This window comes from Capricornis sumatraensis, chromosome 8, assembly GCF_032405125.1.
Source record: "Capricornis sumatraensis isolate serow.1 chromosome 8, serow.2, whole genome shotgun sequence".
NCBI classification, from domain to species: Eukaryota; Metazoa; Chordata; class Mammalia; order Artiodactyla; family Bovidae; genus Capricornis; species Capricornis sumatraensis.
The window spans coordinates 7,864,907-7,883,274 of record NC_091076.1 but is presented as its reverse complement, the minus strand read 5'-3'; the positions used below and the strand labels follow the sequence as shown (position 1 = coordinate 7,883,274).

The 18,368-nt window shown below is 40.3% G+C and overlaps 1 protein-coding gene across 1 annotated transcript; it reads right to left on the bottom strand.

Moving 5' to 3' along the window:
- Positions 1–143: 143 nt before the first annotated feature.
- On the bottom strand, positions 144–17,036 carry MAJIN (membrane anchored junction protein). Its single transcript, XM_068976496.1, has 7 exons — positions 16,936–17,036; positions 11,280–11,325; positions 6,911–7,002; positions 5,302–5,365; positions 1,662–1,734; positions 742–859; positions 144–189 (listed from the first exon to the last, which is right to left on the bottom strand). Exons 1-7 carry the CDS (start codon positions 17,034–17,036, stop codon positions 144–146), a joined length of 540 nt encoding a protein of 179 aa, XP_068832597.1.
- Between the last annotated feature and the right edge of the window lie 1,332 nt (positions 17,037–18,368).

The window sequence follows — 18,368 nt, the reverse complement described above, 5'->3', positions numbered from 1 at the left end:
CCTTTGTAAAGAGGCAAATGAAAGGACAAACCCTCAGGAGGACTCAGGGAGTCTGGGGCTTTCGTTCTCCATGACGGGAACGTCATAAGTAGAGAGTGGAGTGGGAAGGGTCACTGCCCCTCTCACTGCTGCATTTAGGAGGCTCACTGGCTGCTCTTTCTGAAGAAATACCTAAATGGGAAGAGAGAGCTGCAGAAGGAGAGCAGAGCAGGTTGAGACTCCAGAGGTCTGGTTCCCGTCTCCCAGGTCCCATTAGGGCTCTATTACTAGCTAGGGCATTTTTGCTCTGAGACCACTGATTGGAAATTCAAGTCTGAAACAGCATTTGAAAAGGTACCCAAGTTAAATTATACTCTGGAAGTATAAGTAAAGAACAATAGCAATGGGATGGCTGAGCTCTAGACAGATGAAGGGATTTGTTTTGTACTCTGCAAAAAGGACTCTGAAGACAGAGCCTAGGTTCAGAGAGAAGAATGGAACTATTGTAGTAATGAAATCAACTGAATAACCCAAACACAATAAGAATGGTTGTTGTCCAAGTAACATTTGGGATATCAGATTCAATGCTGGGCACATCAGGGTGGGGTAGGTTAGTTAGGACCCTAAAGCTCTATCTCATTTCCATCATTTGTTCTGCACAAAATAGAGATTTATAAGGGTAATCTGCTTTCTTTTCTAGTCTACTTTCCCTGAGAGATCCAATGGGGCTAAGTTTAATGGCAGGAGAGAAGTCTGTCTTACGTCAGAAACCCAAAGAAGCCACTGGTTCCCAGCTCTGCGGGTCCCTCAGCTGGAGGTGGATTGTTTTGCTGCGTTGGTGGGATAGTCTTCCCTACCAGGCTGTCCTCCCACTTAGAGTCTGCAAGGGAAACACTCAGGCAGGGAAAGGGCTACTTGCATGTGAGCGGAAAAAGGCAGGACACTGAGCATGAGCCAAAGGCAGCCTCAAACCAGGATAAGTGAAGCCAGGTGCACTGTTTGCTCTGATCTTCTCAATTTCATCCCAGCTCAGTAAGAGGCTATTCTGACCTTGGAGTATTTTCAAAGTCAGGTCGAGATTTCTTACACTGCTCAAATCCTAGACACCTACCATGGGTGGTGTGTCTACACATGGACTGACAACTTGTTGGAGAACTCACTTTGCTCATGTGCCTGCATCTGTGATAACTGCATCCATACTGAATTCTCATGCTGAGTGAAAGATCAGCCAGCCAAAAGGGCGACACCTTGACATGCATTCCCAGCCCCTGCCGAGCACCATCTGCACCTTCGATATTAACACTAATGCCCCAAAGAGAAGAGGAGGAGAGACAGCTTCCCAGAGATTGTTCTCTGGGATAGAAAAGCAAGGCATATCCCTCCCAACTTTTCTGTAAAACTTACACGGAATGTTCTGAAACTGTGGGAGCACCAATTTTGCTATCAGAAGCACAAGAAGAACATGCATTGCCTCTTTCACTCCATTTGGGACCTGCAGGGGCTCCTATTACCCCAGAGCATGCCCCCAGACTGAATGGCCAACAAGCGCCTCCACGGCAGCAAGGCACATCGCCCACTGAGTGTGCCCAGACTCAGAGCTCTGTGCTGCTTTGCTCATCAGGGGACTAAAGAGGACCGAATGCTTATTAGAGGAGAACACATATGAATTTCCCAGCACCTACCCTGGTCCTGGACATCGGTGACATCAAACGCTGGGGTCTTCTGGCATTCTTGCTGGGTTTTTCTTTCTCTGTTCTGATGAAAAGACCAAGAAAAGTCTTCAACTTTACTCTTTTCCAGCTTGGGGGTCTGAATGCTATTTGCTGGTGAAGAGATTTCACATCAGTGCTGGGGTCTGGCTTCTGACTGCCCAGACAGGTTCTATTTTTCTGTCCTTTTCCCATATCAGCTTCCCAAACACTGTCCTCCTAAAATCATAATGTTTAACAGACAAGAACAAACCAAGCTGGGTGTACCTTATCATTCCATGTTTCTGAGTGCCAGCTATTGCCAAGGACAAAATTTCAAGGTTTCAGAAATCAGGAGGACCTTTATTTTACCTTGGAGAAAAGTATAATCTATATGGTAAAACTGACATATAAACTAAGTACTATCAGTCAGTGTGATAAGACTACCCTAGCAGTCTATATAGAGTGCTGAGGAGGTTGTGCAGAGAGTGGGTGGTGGTTAGACAAGGAAGACTTCACAGGGGAAGTGATATTTAAGTGAGGCCTCGATGGACAGCATCAAGGAGTCACAGAGAGCAGGGCATTCCAGACGAGGACACGATGTACAAGGGCACACTGCCATTAACATGTAAACATGACCAGTGTGGCTAGAGCCAGCAGAAGCATGACTGGCATAAGCAGCCAGCGCCCCACAACACAATCCTACTGTTTCTCTCTGTGCTACTGCCCTGTAGACCATCCTTCGTACTTTGAAGTGGACCCTCTATAGCCTGGTTCCAAGCCTACAATATTCTCTGAGACACCTTAAGTCAGAAACACGGTTTATATATTTCTTTTTGGGAATCACTGCCAACTGGTCACTTCCCTCATTGAGGCAAAACCTGAGGCTTGACCACCCAGCAGTGCTGGGGAGTTCTTGAGCCATTTTGCTGGTGAAGAATTCTGTAGCAAGCGGCTGCCGACTGTCAGGGTGAATCAAGGGGGCAGAGGCACCGCAATGCCAGGAAAGGGAGGACAGGTCCTCCATGCTAAGCATGAGCTGATATTGCTGGTAATCTTTTCCACAAACCCTTAAATTCCAAACCACATGGGCAGCCACCTAAGTCATACTCCTATAAAAGTGAAAAGAACTCTTGGGCAGAAGGAAACTACCTCTCACTTCTATGTAGGGTGGAGGGGAATTTAGAGGCCCTAGATATGATTTCTAGCTTGAGGGAATGATTCTCACGAACTTAAGGAAACTACGGTTTGCCATTTAAATCCTGCTGCATTGGCCCTAAGGAAAGCATCGACTAAGGTTGGAAGTGGGGACCAGAAGTGCAAAGGCCCTGGGGCAGAGGTACAGCCTATCTCTGAACCAGTGGAAATTTCCAAGGTAAGAGAGCCTTTGTGCTCTTCTGAAATCTTGACAGAGGTTTCCTCAGGCAAATGTTGTAAGAGAGGAAAAACATTATAGCCTGAAATAAAACTGAGGGTACCATCCAGGACATCCAGCCACACATAATACCCTGAAAACCTGATGCAAAGCTGTCCCCTGTACGTTCAGGGTCACCTCTGCTTCAAAGTGCAGGTCAAGTAGCAGAGGCGGAAAAGAAAGATACGTGCATGGCAGTCTATTTCCCTTCTGGACCATTCATCTGCTCTCTTCCATTTTTTTATCCTTTTAAAGTCTGGATCTCTAGATCTGGGAGCTGAAGTAACAAAAGGAATGAGTCTGCCCTTCTTATCCATTCTCCCTAAACACCTCTGATGAAACAGAGACCTTATTCAGGTATGTGTTGTATTCTTCTAAGCTTTCCCTGCACAGGCTCCCTATGTGTACAGATGTGCACAATCCATACTGACTGTGTTTCTACACCTTAACTCCCCCCAAAGGGGAGCGAAGATATCAAGCACTGGACCAAAGGAGCATGTTCTATTCTCCCGGCTCTTAATGACTTGCACTAAGAGTCACTGTGATCACGTTAAATTAGGAGACGTCTGCTCTCTGGGAACAGGGTCTACAGTGGAGATCATTTGGGCTCTGAGTCAAAATCAATAAACATATTCTTTTTCTTTTTTTCTCAGAGTTTTTTTCTAACCCAGTATCAGGTTGACAAGGTAATTATGTTGAGTTAAGAAACTGTGGGTTCTTGAGGGAGATGATGCGTCAGACTAAGAATAGAAAAGTAAAAAGGGTAGAGAGTGAGGGAAGTGTTCCTTTAATAGTAATTATCTTGGTTGTATAAAGTGTCTTTGTTCTCCAGAGCTTCATGTACTCTTCTTGTACTTTATAAATTATTCTTCTTCCCTCTTGAAAGGATGAGAGTATAGAGAGGGAAACCATCTGCTGAAATCACTCCGTGGGCCAGTTGGCCATGGGTATAATAACATGGCTCTGTACCCTGCCCCTGCCTACAGAGGCAGAGGTCTTCATCTTTAAGGGTTCACTCTACTCCAACTAAATGGTGAACTCCTGGGAAAAAACTAGATTTTATATGTTTGTGTGCACTCCAGCACCTAACACAATGCCTGGCAAACGGGACACAATTGTTTAGAAATGAAAATCAGTTTTCTGCTTAAAAATGTTTTAGGGAATTCCTGTGATCTTGAAGGTGGCTTTAAGACCTTTTAGGATGCAGCCTGAGCTGACCCCTCCAGTAGGTCACTAAAAGCACTGTACTCTTATACTCTTTCCACTTGGCCTAAGTGCTTGGCGCTACCCTGAGCTACTCTGGGAACTCTCTCTCACATCCACTTGGTCTCAGTGAGGCTCTCCTTTGTGGTCCCTTTGTCCCCTGGGCTTCCTTTATTCCTGTTCATAGCACACTTATCATAAATTGTCTGCCCAGCTTTACATTTTCAGCACTGTTGGGGGAGAGTGTGCTTGCTAGTACTTGGCCCACAGTAGACACTCAATAAATGTTTGCTGATGAATGAATATATAAATGTTTACTCAATAACTGATCATGTTTTGGATCCTGGGAAGGTGAGGGAGGTGAGCTAGGAAATACTGCTTTGTAGCTGTGGTGGAGAAGTAAGAAAAGTCACAAATAACAGCTATTTCAAGGAAAAAGGGCATTATTTTAGGGACTATTATGGAAAAGAAGCCCTAAAATGGAGGAGTAGCAGATGTATGAATATCTAAATGGAGCACAGACCTCACAAAATGAATCAAGTATTATTGAGGCCGACCCATCACTGCTGTGAATGAAGTTTTCTTTTACCAGTATCCTGTGCTGATACTAACCTATTTTGTCTGTAAAAATTAGATGTTCCCAGACTCAGACTCCAGTGCAGATGAGGGCAAAAAGCTTTCGAAAAAAAATTCTACACTGGATCTCACCTCAACTCAACAGACCTATTTTCTTTTTCAACTGTAGAGTATAAAAAAGCAGCTCTTTAAGCTAAGAGAAGGCTTTTTAACAAAAGGATTCATCGATGTGTGTATTATGCAGCTACATTTAGGACAGGCTGTGGCAAGGGTGGATGGCTGAAAGTTGCTCTGCACACAGGGAAACCTGTCTGAGGTTTCCAGAATGAGTGCAGTGAATTCAGTCTGTACTTAGGACCAAGATGTGCTGGTAAAAGGAATCCTGACTCGTAACCAAACAGAAATAGCCAAGAGTCTTGAAGTCTCCATTTTGGTGCATACCCTCCTGGTTTCCACAGGGGGCTTCTTTTTGCTGAGCCCTTGACTGGAAGTCCCCATCTCGGCCCTAAAGTGGGAGGAAAAGCCCAAGAAACATTACTGGCAGTGGCAACATCATCACATTCAAGCAAAATTATCCCAGATGAATATTTCAGCAGGTTGGCTATTTTTATGCCACTCCTGGCCTGCAGAATTCTGTGGCCAAATTCTCTTTGGGTGCTGCTTTAATTCACAGCAGAATCACAATTTGAGACACTTGGGGATCTAGGGGTTGAGAAAGGGAAAATGTGATCGACAGCAGGATTTTGAAATACTTGGTTGGGCATCAAAACACAGAGAAAGGGAAGATACGAGGCCCCTTCTCCGTGAAAAATTCAGTCAAACAGAACCAAGCAAAGCTTCATACCTCCAAGCACCCTCACATCCCACCTGTCTGGGGAAGGAATTTCCCGCCTCTTCAATGACACATGCATTTGGACAGTGTAGGGGTCAGCTCCTGTATGGCCTACCCTCACAGCCCCATGAGTCCTCACTGCCCTTGCATGTCTTGGTGCCCACATAATACCAGGAAAAGAACACTTGCTTTCTGTGAACCTGAGTTGAAAGCACTTTGGGTTGGGGAGCAAACCACACCTTGGATTATTCCAGCATCTCTCTGTGGGTGTTAATATGAAAAACTGAATTGTCTTACTGACTCATTCTGTCCCTGACAGAGAATCAAAAGAAGAAATAAGTAGCCCCTACAATAGTAACTTCAACATGTTAAGAGTTGTGCTCAACACTCCCCGTAATTTGCAGTACCTCAGCCAGTAATTGAGGCATACCCTCTTACAGACATCTATGTTTCGGCCTGTACTACTTCTTAAGGTAGAGTTCCAAAAGCTGCACAGGCTCCTCATGCAGCAGACACAACCACCCACACCTGCTGGAAAAGTGAGAGCAGGCACAAAAATATACTGCTCACTGCATAAACTAAGATTATATTTTATTCGTTCTCACTCTTCTGAGGCTTTCTCTATGTTCACATATAATGCTGTGGGCCTTCATATCTTATGCCTTCTGAGTGTCTTCTTTTTTCTTTCTCTTTTTTGGCTGCACTGCTCGGCTTGTTGTTGCTTAGTTGCTCAGTCCTGTCCGACTCTTTGAGACACCATGGACTGTAGCCTGCCAGCCTCGTCTATCCATGGGATTTCCCAGGCAAGAACACTGGAGTGGGTTGCCATTTCCTTCTTCAGAGGATCTTCCTGACCCAGGGATCAGACCTGCGTCTCCTACATTGGCAGGCGGATTCTTTACCCCTGAGCCACCAAGATCTTAGTTCCCCATCCAGGGATGAAACCTGCGGCCCCTGCAGTGGAAGCTCAGAGTCCTAACCACTGGGCCACCAGGGAATTCCCTCAGTCCTCACTGAGGATAATGAACAGAAGCATTCTACTTTGCTGAGGAAGTAGATTTGCGAATTACATTGCAAATACCAACTTGCTTCCTTCCTTTAGTCTACCCACCCGAATAAGCAGCTATGAATAAAGCCCTGAGACAGAGTGACTCACCCCAACAGAGGGCAAGGCCTAACTAGAATGCAGGGTTTAGTGCCTCACCCAACACCACTGACCTGTCCAGCCCTGGCCTGGCTGGGGAGCTGGGCACTTCTCTGCGTTTTCGTTTCTTCAGCACGGCTTCTGCTGCTTTCCTCTCTGCCAGGACCTTCAGAGAGGAACCAGATTCCTGAGACTTTTCTTTTTCCAGAGTTGCTCACATGAGGGCACAGTGAAGAGAACTGCCCATCTATAAACTGCCAAAGGCAGCTTCTAACATCAGCTTTCTAAGTAAGGATAGACAGAGTCTCAGAAATCTAGCCAAGAAGATAAAAAATTCTTGAGTATACAATCCTTATTGGACCTGGGCAACAACCAAGGGGCAAAACAGAAGAGTCAAGAGCAAAACATGAGATAAGAAGCAATAAAGGCAATTTTCATTTCATAAAGAAAAGGCAAACTTACCAACCCAAGAGGACTGCTATTCATTGATTTTCCTACAATAGGAAATTTGCATATCATAATGAAGCAAGGCTGTTTCTTCATTGACTTCTTAGAACTGGTTCTAGATAAAACTTTGGTGTGTGCCCTTTTCCCTTTCACCTGGTATCAGTTTTCCTAGAAATACTGTGTCTCCGAACTTTTTTCCTCCCTTATTTTATTGTCATCTACAAGTCATGTGGAGATGTGGTGAGAGGTGACTCCACGGTGTCATCTAAAAAGTCTGACACAGATAATATTATAACAATAAGTCACTTAAATGGGGATGATCCCTATTATGAAAGAAAAAAGGTAAAACTTATGGCATCGGTGACAAATGAATTGAGATATTTTGAGATAATGCCTTTGTACTTTTTTTTTTTTCCCCAAATCAAACTGGTAGATGTCTCCTTGTCCCTCTATTTGTAAAAATAACAATGGCCCCCAGAGATTAAAAATTGGGAGATATGGTTAAGATATTACTAAGATGAAAGTCATTAAATACTCTAAAATGGAAGGAATTATTTATATCATAGGTTATTTTTCATTGAGTTATTACCCTAAGTCACACTGTACTTTCCATTTCCCCATACACATTTAATATTTTCAACAACTCAATGACTATTATTAGTTTTCACCATTTCACAAAGGAGGCATACAAAGATTGAGTAATTTATCTAAGGTCACACACTCAAGTGGCAAATCCACCAAGATTTGAACCAGGCAGTCTAGCTTGGAGGACATGCTCCTGACTTCTGCATTGTCAGTGTGGGGGCTCGATCTGGCTATTTCACCACATTCAGCACTGCTAACCTGTGGATGTTCAACCGCCCCCTTTTCCTTCTCCTCTACCTACACTTACATCGTTCTACTTACCTGGTGACAGACTTTCATGAAACCATTTCATCTCCACGTACAGAGTGAAAACAAATGGATAAGGGACCAAGACAGCTTTCCCATGTTTGAATTTCAGATGGGATACTCTTTCCCATTTGCTTTTATCTGGGAAATGTGCTAAGGAGTAAGGATGTAGCCAGTATGAATCCCTGAGTACTGTTTTAGAGGAAAGACTCCATCTCCTTTCCTTGACCTACCCTCCAAACTGCACGGGTTTGCTGCTTCCACTTAAATCTACAGTGTGAATTGTAGTTCATTTCCCCCCAGGAAAGAAAGGATACAGGGAAATACAATAAAGTGTTCCGTAGCAAATGGCTGTAAATTATCCAGGTTTCCTAAGACCGCACGAATAGAATCCTGGAAAAAAAAAAAAGTGAAATAACTTTAATACTAATTTCAGCCAGCCTATCAATTTATGTCTATCACTGCTCTTCACATAGCCCATACTCTTTTAGAGTCCAACTACTTGCTGTTCCCTGAATATACCTTCCACCTCTCCACTCCTCTGCTCTGGCCTGAAATACCCTTTTAGTCCATCATCATATGACTAAATTCCACTTATTCTTTTATGGCACAACTCAAAAGCCATCTCCTCCACAAAATTTTCCCTGATTTCCCAAGTTAAATTAACTACAGGTCTCAAATTTCACAGTAGTTAGCCTTGGGCCTTTACTATATTCCTTGCATCTTTTTTTCCCCCTTCTGTGCCTCCAGGCTTATGAAATCTTAATTCCCTGACCAGAGATTGAACTCTGGCCTGGCAGTGAAAGTGCTGAGTTCTAACCACTGGATGGCCAGAGAATTCCCTCCATGTACATATTTTTATTTTCTTTACTAAGAAATCTTCTTGAAGTAGAATATATACCTGATTTATCTTAGCATCCCTTCTCTACCACAATGGATGAAGCATAACAGGTCCTCAACAAATAGATGCTGGATTTGTTGCTCAGTTCTGTTGGACTCTCTATGACCCTATGGACTGTAGCCCACCAGGCTCCTCTGTCCATGAAATTCTCCAGGCAAGAATACTAGAGTGGGTAGCCATTCCCTTATCCAGGGGATCTTCTCAAGCCAGGGATTGAACCCCATCACAGGCAGATTCTTTACCATCTGAGCCACCAGGAGAGCCCCAATGAATAATATTGGTATTTATTTATATGTACTTATTTTGCTTTTGTTTATGTCAAACCTTTTCTTCTACTGTCTTTAAATCTTAATTATTTAGTCTCTAATTAACCTATGCTTATCAGTATATGGTCAAAGAGTCTGACATGACCGAGCACTCACCACTACTCAAGAACTCTTAAGATAAAAGATTTCTATTATCCTCTTTTTACCGACGAGGAAACTAAGACAGAGAGAGGTATGGTGATTTACGGAAGGCTACACAGCTAGTAATGATAGAGTTAAGACACGAACCCAGGCAGTGGGGCTCCAGAGCTTACACTCCTAACCATTAGACTAAACTGCTTATCAATACATGTTTTCTAAGTGAATGACAAAGGATAACTTCTGCTTCAAAACTAATGAGAGTAAAAAAAAGAAAAAAAAAAAAAAAGAAGAAGAAATAACATATAAAAAGCACTTCAAAAAGTTTTAGGGAATTCCCTGGTGGTCCAGTGGCTAAAACTCCACACTCCCATTGCAGGAGGCCTGGTTTTGATCCCTGGTCAGGGAACTAGATTCTGCATGCTGCAACAAAGAGTTCGCATGCTACAACAAAGACTGAAGATCCTGCAACTAAGACCTGTGCAGCCAAATAAATCAATAAATGTTTAAAAAAAACACAACATTTTTATATGATTATAAGTGTATATAAGTGTTCTCTAGCTACCATTAGATGAACTATTGTGCAGCAAGAACCACATACGTCTATTTCTAATCCTCACTACAATCCTGAAAACTGATATTATTTATCAATCTTACTGACAGGTAAGGAAACAGACTCAGATAAGGAAGACAAATTTCCCAAAAATTGTACTGTGAAGGCAGAACTCGAGTTCAAATCCAGGTTTCATTGGTTCTAAAGACTATGTTTCCAATATTTTACTGTGCTGAGCTTTACTCTGCCCATATTAATGAAGCAAAGTGAAATAAATTTTGCTCTACTCATAATTAAAATAAGCAGAAAACTGTCATGGTCCTATGTTAAAATAATTGCTATTTATAATGATGCCTCTGAGGTCCTCAAAGATCCTAATGTATTTTTCAACACATACCTAAAGAGTACCTTTAAGGCTTTGACTCAACTTTTTGGTTTCACAGTTTTGCATTTGTGTATACAATTATATTCAAATTCTTTGAAATGTGGCAGCATATGTCTTTATAAATCACAACAGTCATAGATCACTCAGTCATGAAGTTAGAAAAGAATACACTAGTTTAAAACTCTCATATTATGAATGAGGCAAATAAGACCCAGAGAGATAAGTGATTTGCTAAGGCTCACACATTTCTTAGTGGTTCAGCCAGAACTAGAAACAGGGGCCAGGCCCCAGAACTCTTAATTCCTTGTCCAATGCTTTCACCAGTTTACAAATTTGTTCGCCTTCTTTTTCTTCCTCTTGAGGGAGAATCTAAAGCCATTAGAGTTGGGAGGGAAGGAATGAAAATGAAGTGGAAATAGAGCAGATGCAAATGTTTCCAATTAAAATGAAGACACAGCAGCCTTGTCTGTGTATTTACAGTTGAGTTTCCTGAACGTCAAGTACCAGGCAGTGGTTGGGATGGTGAGGTTTCCCAGAGCCCTGGAAGGCAGCAGTCCTCCAGATGCTTTCTCTATGCCAGCCACCACAAAAGACAGCTGCCCGTGGCTGGGAACTCTAGTGGAAACAAAATCACTCTTAGCCTCAAAGGTGCTGACACTTCAACTAGGAAAATTGAGAAAGAGTATAGGCTTTAATTTCCCTGGAAAAACAGTAACCTTTCTCTGCAGAAGAAATGTGGCAGGGAGAAGTCAAATAATCAAGCGGAGATTGTGACTAAGTTTGTAGGAAACAACTAAAATCTAAATAGGGATGCATCCTCAGCTTAAAAAACAACATTCCCAGAAATTGCTTCTTTCCCTACCTCCAGCTCCTGGATGATGACTTCCTTGTTTTCTACCTCTTCCCCTCTAGAAGGTAAACAGACAAGAAGTAAGCCAAGAAGAAAAGCTCTGGAGACAACAGACTCTAGTAAAAAGTGACATTTCCAATGAGCTAAGGGAACATAACTAAATAACAATTGTGTGTGCTGACCCAGTGCTCAAAGGAAGAAGAGCTCACTAGGTGGTGTAGACAGAAAACTGGTACAAGCTGTACCAAAATATCTTCTCCATTACCCTGCCAAGACCTGACATTTCCACCGTTACAGTTAATAATTGATTAGACCAGTAGTACGAGTGTAATCTGTGGACCTCCAGGGGTCCTCAAGACCCTTTCAAGGAGTCTCCAAGGGCAAAGTTAGTTTCCTAATAATACTAAGATATTACTTGCCTTTTTCACTATATTGACATTTGTATCATAGTGCAAAATCTGTGGTGGTGAAAATGCTGATGCCTTAGCACAGATCTAGTCAGTTGCACTAAACTGTACTAGCAATTGTAGCCATCTTTGCCACCACACAGGAAAAAAAATTTCAATTCCATTTAATATGTTAGAGGAAGAAGTAAAGCCTTAATAATTCTGTAAATCTTACCCCGAATAATGGATTTTTAATATACTCTGTGATAAAACAGGAAGTATGATAAAGCGTTTCTGCGGCATACCAGAAGATGATGGTTCTCTTGAGAAGTACCTGCACGACTTGGGAATGTGACAGACATTTTCTCAAAGGCGAACAGTGAGCTTATCAATAAAACTGACAGTATTTGTGGTTAAGGATAAATTTTTGGATTTCAAGTAAAATTTCGAATTTTGGAAAACTTTTATACACCACTGCGCGGTTGACAACTTCCAAATACTTGGACATTTTTCTGATAAGATTGGTAGTGATATTAGCAAATATGTTTTTTGACACTGTATAATGAAGTGTGTTGACATTTGAACAATCTGCATGTGAAACAATATTTTCCAAGCGACCATAGAAACATTTCAGGTTACAAAATCATTCTAGGTAAAGGATAGATCAGCTTTCAAAGAACACGACAGACCAATGGATTTTAATGTTGCAGAGATCAGAAAGTACAGTGATATAATTTCAGATTCCACATTGCAACTAACCTTTAAAAAACTACTATATTTTTTAAAAATGAAACTGAGTTTTCTGGTTGTCTAGTGGTTAGGACTCGGCACTTTTACAACTGTGGCCTGGGGTTCAATCCCTGGTCCTGGAACTGAGATCCCACAAGTTGTGCTGTGCAGCCAAAATTAAAAAAATTTTTTTTAATTTAAAAAAATAATAAAAATTTAGAAAGAAACAAAATAAACAACTATTATTTGTCAAGTTTTGATGCAGGGCCAAGGAAGAATATCCACAATGATCTGAGAAGATTATTAATATATTCCTACCTTTCCCTACTACAAATATTTGTTGTTCAGTTGATCAGTAGTGTCCAACTCTGCAATCCCATGGACTGCAGCATGCTGGCTTTCCTGTCCTTCACCATCTCCTGGAGTTTGCTCAAACCCATGTCCACTGAGTCAATGATGCCATCCAACCACCTCTGTTGCTCCTTCTCCTCCTGCCCTCAATCTTTCCCAGCATCGGGATCTTTTCCAATGAGTTGGCTCTTCACATCAGGTGGCCAAAGGATTAGAGCTTCAGCTTCAGCATCAGTCCTTCCAATAAATATTCAGAGTCGATTTCCTTTAGGATTGACTAGTTTGATCTCCTTGCTGTCCAAGGGACTCTCAAGAGTCTTCTCCAGCACTATGGTTTGAAAGCATCAATTCTTCGGTGCTTAGCCTTCTCTATGGTCCAGCTCTCACATCTATACATGACTACTGGAAAAACCGTACCTTTGACCATATGGACCTTTGTCAGCAAATATATGTAAAACTACATATATACATAAAGCTGAATTTTTCATGTAATTCAACCAAAAGAAAAAATTCACAACGGATTAAATGTAAAAGCAAATATGATAATCTAGCAGTTTTTTATTAAGCCAGACATTAATGAGATTTGCAGAAATTTAATGTGATGTCAATCCTCCCATTAATTTTTTGCTTTAGAAAATACGGTTTAGTCACAAAGTTGTGTTTGACTCTTTTGCCACTCCGTGGACTGTAGCTTGCCAGGCTCCTCTGTCCATGGGATTCTCCAGGCAAAAATACTGGAGTATATAGTTATTTTAAATAAAAATATATTAAAACTTAATAGGTATATCATTATTTTAAAATTAATGTTATACATTTTAAAGTTGTGGTAAAATACATATAACCTCAACTTTTCCATTTTAACTATTTTTTTAAGTATATAATTCAGTGGCATTAATTAACGGGTTGGCCAAAAATTTCATTCAGGTTTTTCCATATGATATTACATTCAAAACCATGGCTTGCAGTCAGCACTACCTTATTTCTAAAACTTATTTCCACAAATAGAAACATTGTGCTCTTTAAACAATAACTCCTCATTCTTCCCTCTACCCAGCCTGTCTCTATGAGTTTTCCTATTTTAATATTTCATATAAGCAGAATCATACAAGATTTACCCTGTTGTGACTGGCATATACCTAGGAATGAAATTGCTGGGTCATATGGTAATATGGTCATATGGTAAGGGCTTCCCTGGTGGCTCAGATGGTAAAGCGTCTGCCTACAGTGCGGGAGACCCAGGTTTGATCCCTGGATCAGGAAGATCCTCTGGAGAAGGAAATGGCAACTCACTCCAGTATTCTTGCCTGGAAAATCTCATGGATGGAGCCTGGTAGGCTACAGTCCATGGGGTCGCAAAGAGTCGGACACGACTGAGCGACTTCACTTCATGGTAATTTTAACTTTTTGAGGAACTGCTAAACCAGTTTCCACAGTATCTGCATCATTTTACATTCCCACCAGCAATGTATGAAAGTTCCAATTTCTCTACATCCTTGTCAACAACTGTTGTTTTGTTATTTAATTATAGCTATCCTACTAGGTGTGAAGTGGTATATCATTGCAATTTTGATTTGCATTTTCCTAGTGACTAAAGATATTGAGCATTTTTTCATGTACTTCCTGGCCATTTGTATATCTTCTTTAGAGAAATGACTATTCAAGTCCTTTGTCCATTTTCAATTGGATCGTTTATCTTTTGTTGTTGAGTTGTAGTTCTTTATATATTCTGGATATTAAGCTCTTATCAGATACATGATTTGCAAATATTTTCTCTCATCTGTGGTTTTCCTTTTCACTCTGTTAGTAGGGTTCTTAGACATATAAATTTTATAAAATCAACTAAGTCCAATTTATCTAATTTCTTTTGAGGCCTGTATGTTTGGTGTTGTATTTAAGAAACCACTGCCAAATCCAAAGTCATAAAGATTTGCCCCTATGTTTTATTCTAAGAGTTTTAGTTTTAGCTCTTATTTAGGTCTTTGATCCATTTTTAGTTAACTATAGTATATTGTGTAAGATAAGGGTCTAACTTTATTCTTCTGCATGTGGATATCCAGTTTTCCCAGAAACATTTGTTAAAGAAACTGTTCTTTCCCATTGAATGCTCTTGGCATTCTAGTCAAAAATCAATTGACCATAGATGTTAGTGAGGTTTTATTTCTGGGCTCTCAATTCTATACTATTTATTGGTTTATATGTCTGTCCTTATGCAGTACCACACTTTTTGATTACTTGTAGCTTTGTAGAAGTTTTTTAATTGGCAAGTATGAGTACTTTAAATCTGTTCTTTTCCAAGATTGTTTTGGCTATTTGGGATCCCTTGAAATTTGATATGAATTTTAGGTTGGGTTTGTACATTTGCAAAAAAAAGTGCCATTGGGATTTTGCTAGGGATTACATTGAATCTGCTGATTGCTTGAGTACCGTTTTCATCTTAACAATATATATATTTGGCTACACCACAGGGCATGCAGGATCTTATTAACAGTTCCCTAACCATGGATCAAACCTCTGCCTCTGTCAGTGAAAGCACAGAGTCCCAATCACTGGATTGCCAGGGAATTCCCATCTTAACAATATTAAGTCCTCCAATCCATGAACACAGACATTTTTCTAATTAATTAATTAAGTTTTTTGGCCTCTCTGCATGGCTTGTGGAATCTTAAATTCCCTGACCAGGGATTAAATCCAGCTCTGACAGTGGAAATCCTGGGTCCTAACCACTAGATCACCGTGGAATTCCCACGGAGGTCTTTTTATTTAGGTCTCCTTTAATTTCTCTCAGAAACATTTTTTAGTTTTCAGTGTGTGAGTTTTGTATCTCATTGGTTGAATTTATTGCTAAGAATTTTTTCTTTTTGATACTATTGTAAGAAAAATTGTTTTCTTAATTTTCTTTTCAGAAATTACTGCTAGTTTACTGCTAGTGTATACAAATCAACTGATGTTGATTTAGTATAACTTTGCTGAATTCATTGATAAGGTTTAACCGTTTTTTGTTGGTTTGTGTGGGTTTTTTAGGTTTTTCCACATATAAGATCATGCCAGGAATTCCCTGGCAGTCTAGTCGTTAGGACTCCATGCTTTCGCTGCCGAAAGCTCAAGTTCAATCCCTAGTTGTGGAACTAAGATTTCACAAGCAATGTGGTGCAGCCAAAAAAGAAAAAAAGAAAGAAAGATCACGTCATCTGCAAACAGAGATAGTTTCACTTCTTCCTTTCCAATATGTATGCATTTTATTTCTTTTTCTTGACTAATTGCTCTGGCTAGAACTCTAGTCCTATGATGAACAGAAGTGATGAAAGTGGGCATCCTTATCTTGTTCCTGATCTTAAGGGAAAAAGCTTAAGTTTTTCACCATTGAGTATGCTGTTAGCTGCGGGTTTTTCATATATAGACTTTATATTGAGGAAAGTGAAGTCACTCAGTCACGTCTGACTCTTAGTGACCCCATGGACTGTAGCCTATCAGGCTCCTCCGTCCATGGGATTTTCCAGGCAAGAGTGCTGGAGTGGATTGCCATTTCCTTCTCCAGGGGATCTTCCCAAACCAGGAATCGAACCTGGGTCTCCCGCATTGCAGGCAGATGCTTTACCGTCTGAGGAAGCTCCCTTCTATTCCTAGTTTGAGTATTTTTATCATGAAAGGGTGCTAGATTTGGTCAAATGCCTTTTCTGCATCCATTTAGAGGGTCATGTGGTCTTTTTTCCCTTCTTTCTATTAAAGTGGTGTATTATATTGATTGATTTTTGTATATCCAACTATCCTTGCATTCCTGGGGTAGTCTCAGGAATATAAACAATGCCAATCTTCTTATTAATTTTTTAAAATATGGCTATTTTAAATAAAATGTTATAGTATTTTTAAATTAATAAGTAATTATTTAAGATTGTTCTTTTGATTTTACATGATAAATATTGACAAGTATGACTCATTTAATCAAAAACTCTTTGGAAGCCTCAATTTTAAGAGTGCAAAGGGGTCCTGAGATAATTTGAGAACCACTGCCCTAAAGGTATGCTATTACTAATTTTAAAACTTATATGAATAATAAATATATAGAACATAACATACTTGGAAAAGAGAGCTACAAGGTGCTGCTTCAGCCAGTCTCCTGGACTTGGTGAAGGCAGAGAAGGAATGACCTGTGGGAATGTATTAACCTGTGTTTGTAAAGGCTGCCCTTCTAGTTTTAAAATTACCTGATGCTGTTGCCATATCTAATTTTGAATTTATACACATTGGGTCCTGCATGAAGAAATCTCGTCTCTGGAAATGGGTAGGTGAAAGGTTTTAAACTCATTGCTTCCAAACAGTAACCTAAGTAAAATAAAAGTATTAAAGAATTACAAAAAAGCTAAATATGGTTCCTTATGTACTGGAAATAAAGCCTGCTCCATCTGTAGCATCTCTTCATCAGTATAATGTCCAGTTTTCAGTATCATTGCCTATGTCCCAGGCTCAGTTCTAATATTAATTACCTGGACCATTTCCCCACCTGCATGGGGAGGATACATGATATTCTGAGATAACCTTTATATTTGAAGTCAGAAGACCTAAGTTAAAGTTTTGCTGTTTACCTTATGATCTTGTACAAATTACTTCTTTTCCATGAGACTAATGATACTAACATCTGATGATAACAGGGTTTTTGATAGGATTAAATCTGTCTCCCAAATATCTCTTGCATCTGTTCTCATCCCTTGCCCCCATTTTCTCTGGAACCTAGGCCAATGTGAACAGGGCTCAAATCAAATAATGAAACAGTTCAAAGGATGCACCAATAAGAGGCAATTGGGAACACCTCTGCTGTTAATTTTCTATGACATTTAGGAATTAGCACACCTTCCTGCTACAGCCAATGCAGTAAATAAGGATGTATACTAATGTTTTAAAGTCTTGCCAAGGAGTGCCTTATTTTCCCTACCTCTCAACTATTCTTCTTCACCACTTATGAGAGGACCCTGAGCCCCAAGAGTGCCCCCTATTCTTTTACTTTTCCTATTCCTACTCACTTAAGGGCCTCTCTGTGGGAAACTCAGAAGAAATGGAAAACGAAATATGGCATGCCTCTTCTACTCCAAGAGAGCACTTGGTATGCACTCAGAGGGCTTTTCTATGCCTCTTTTTATTCGTAAGGTAGAGATAATGAGCCTTGTACTTTCTGTCTCTTCATATGGAAGTTTAAATAATAAATAATGAGAGTAAAAGGTCCAGAGTTTCTAGGATCAAATCTACCTATATACAATGCAAGGTATTGATTTCAGAGGCAGCTGAGCTAAGGTAGACAGAACAAGCACAAAGTAAGAATAATTTATGTTTTAATCTCAGTTTCATTATCCCTACATAGTTTTTCTGGGCCTTGGTTTTATTATTTATACAATAATAACAACTTATGTATATAACAACTAACAACAATTTTTTGTCATACCCTATTCTAAGTACCTTATATATAGATCTTACTTAATTCTCACAAAAAGGCTATGAAGTAAGTAGTCTAAATTTGATAGATGAGGAAATTGAAGTACTGAGAGATGAAGTAAGTTTTCTATGGCTATGGATTTTGGAATTGGAATTCAAACTGAGGCAGTATTAATTGAGACTTGATGGTCTTAACCACTTTTCCACGCTGCTT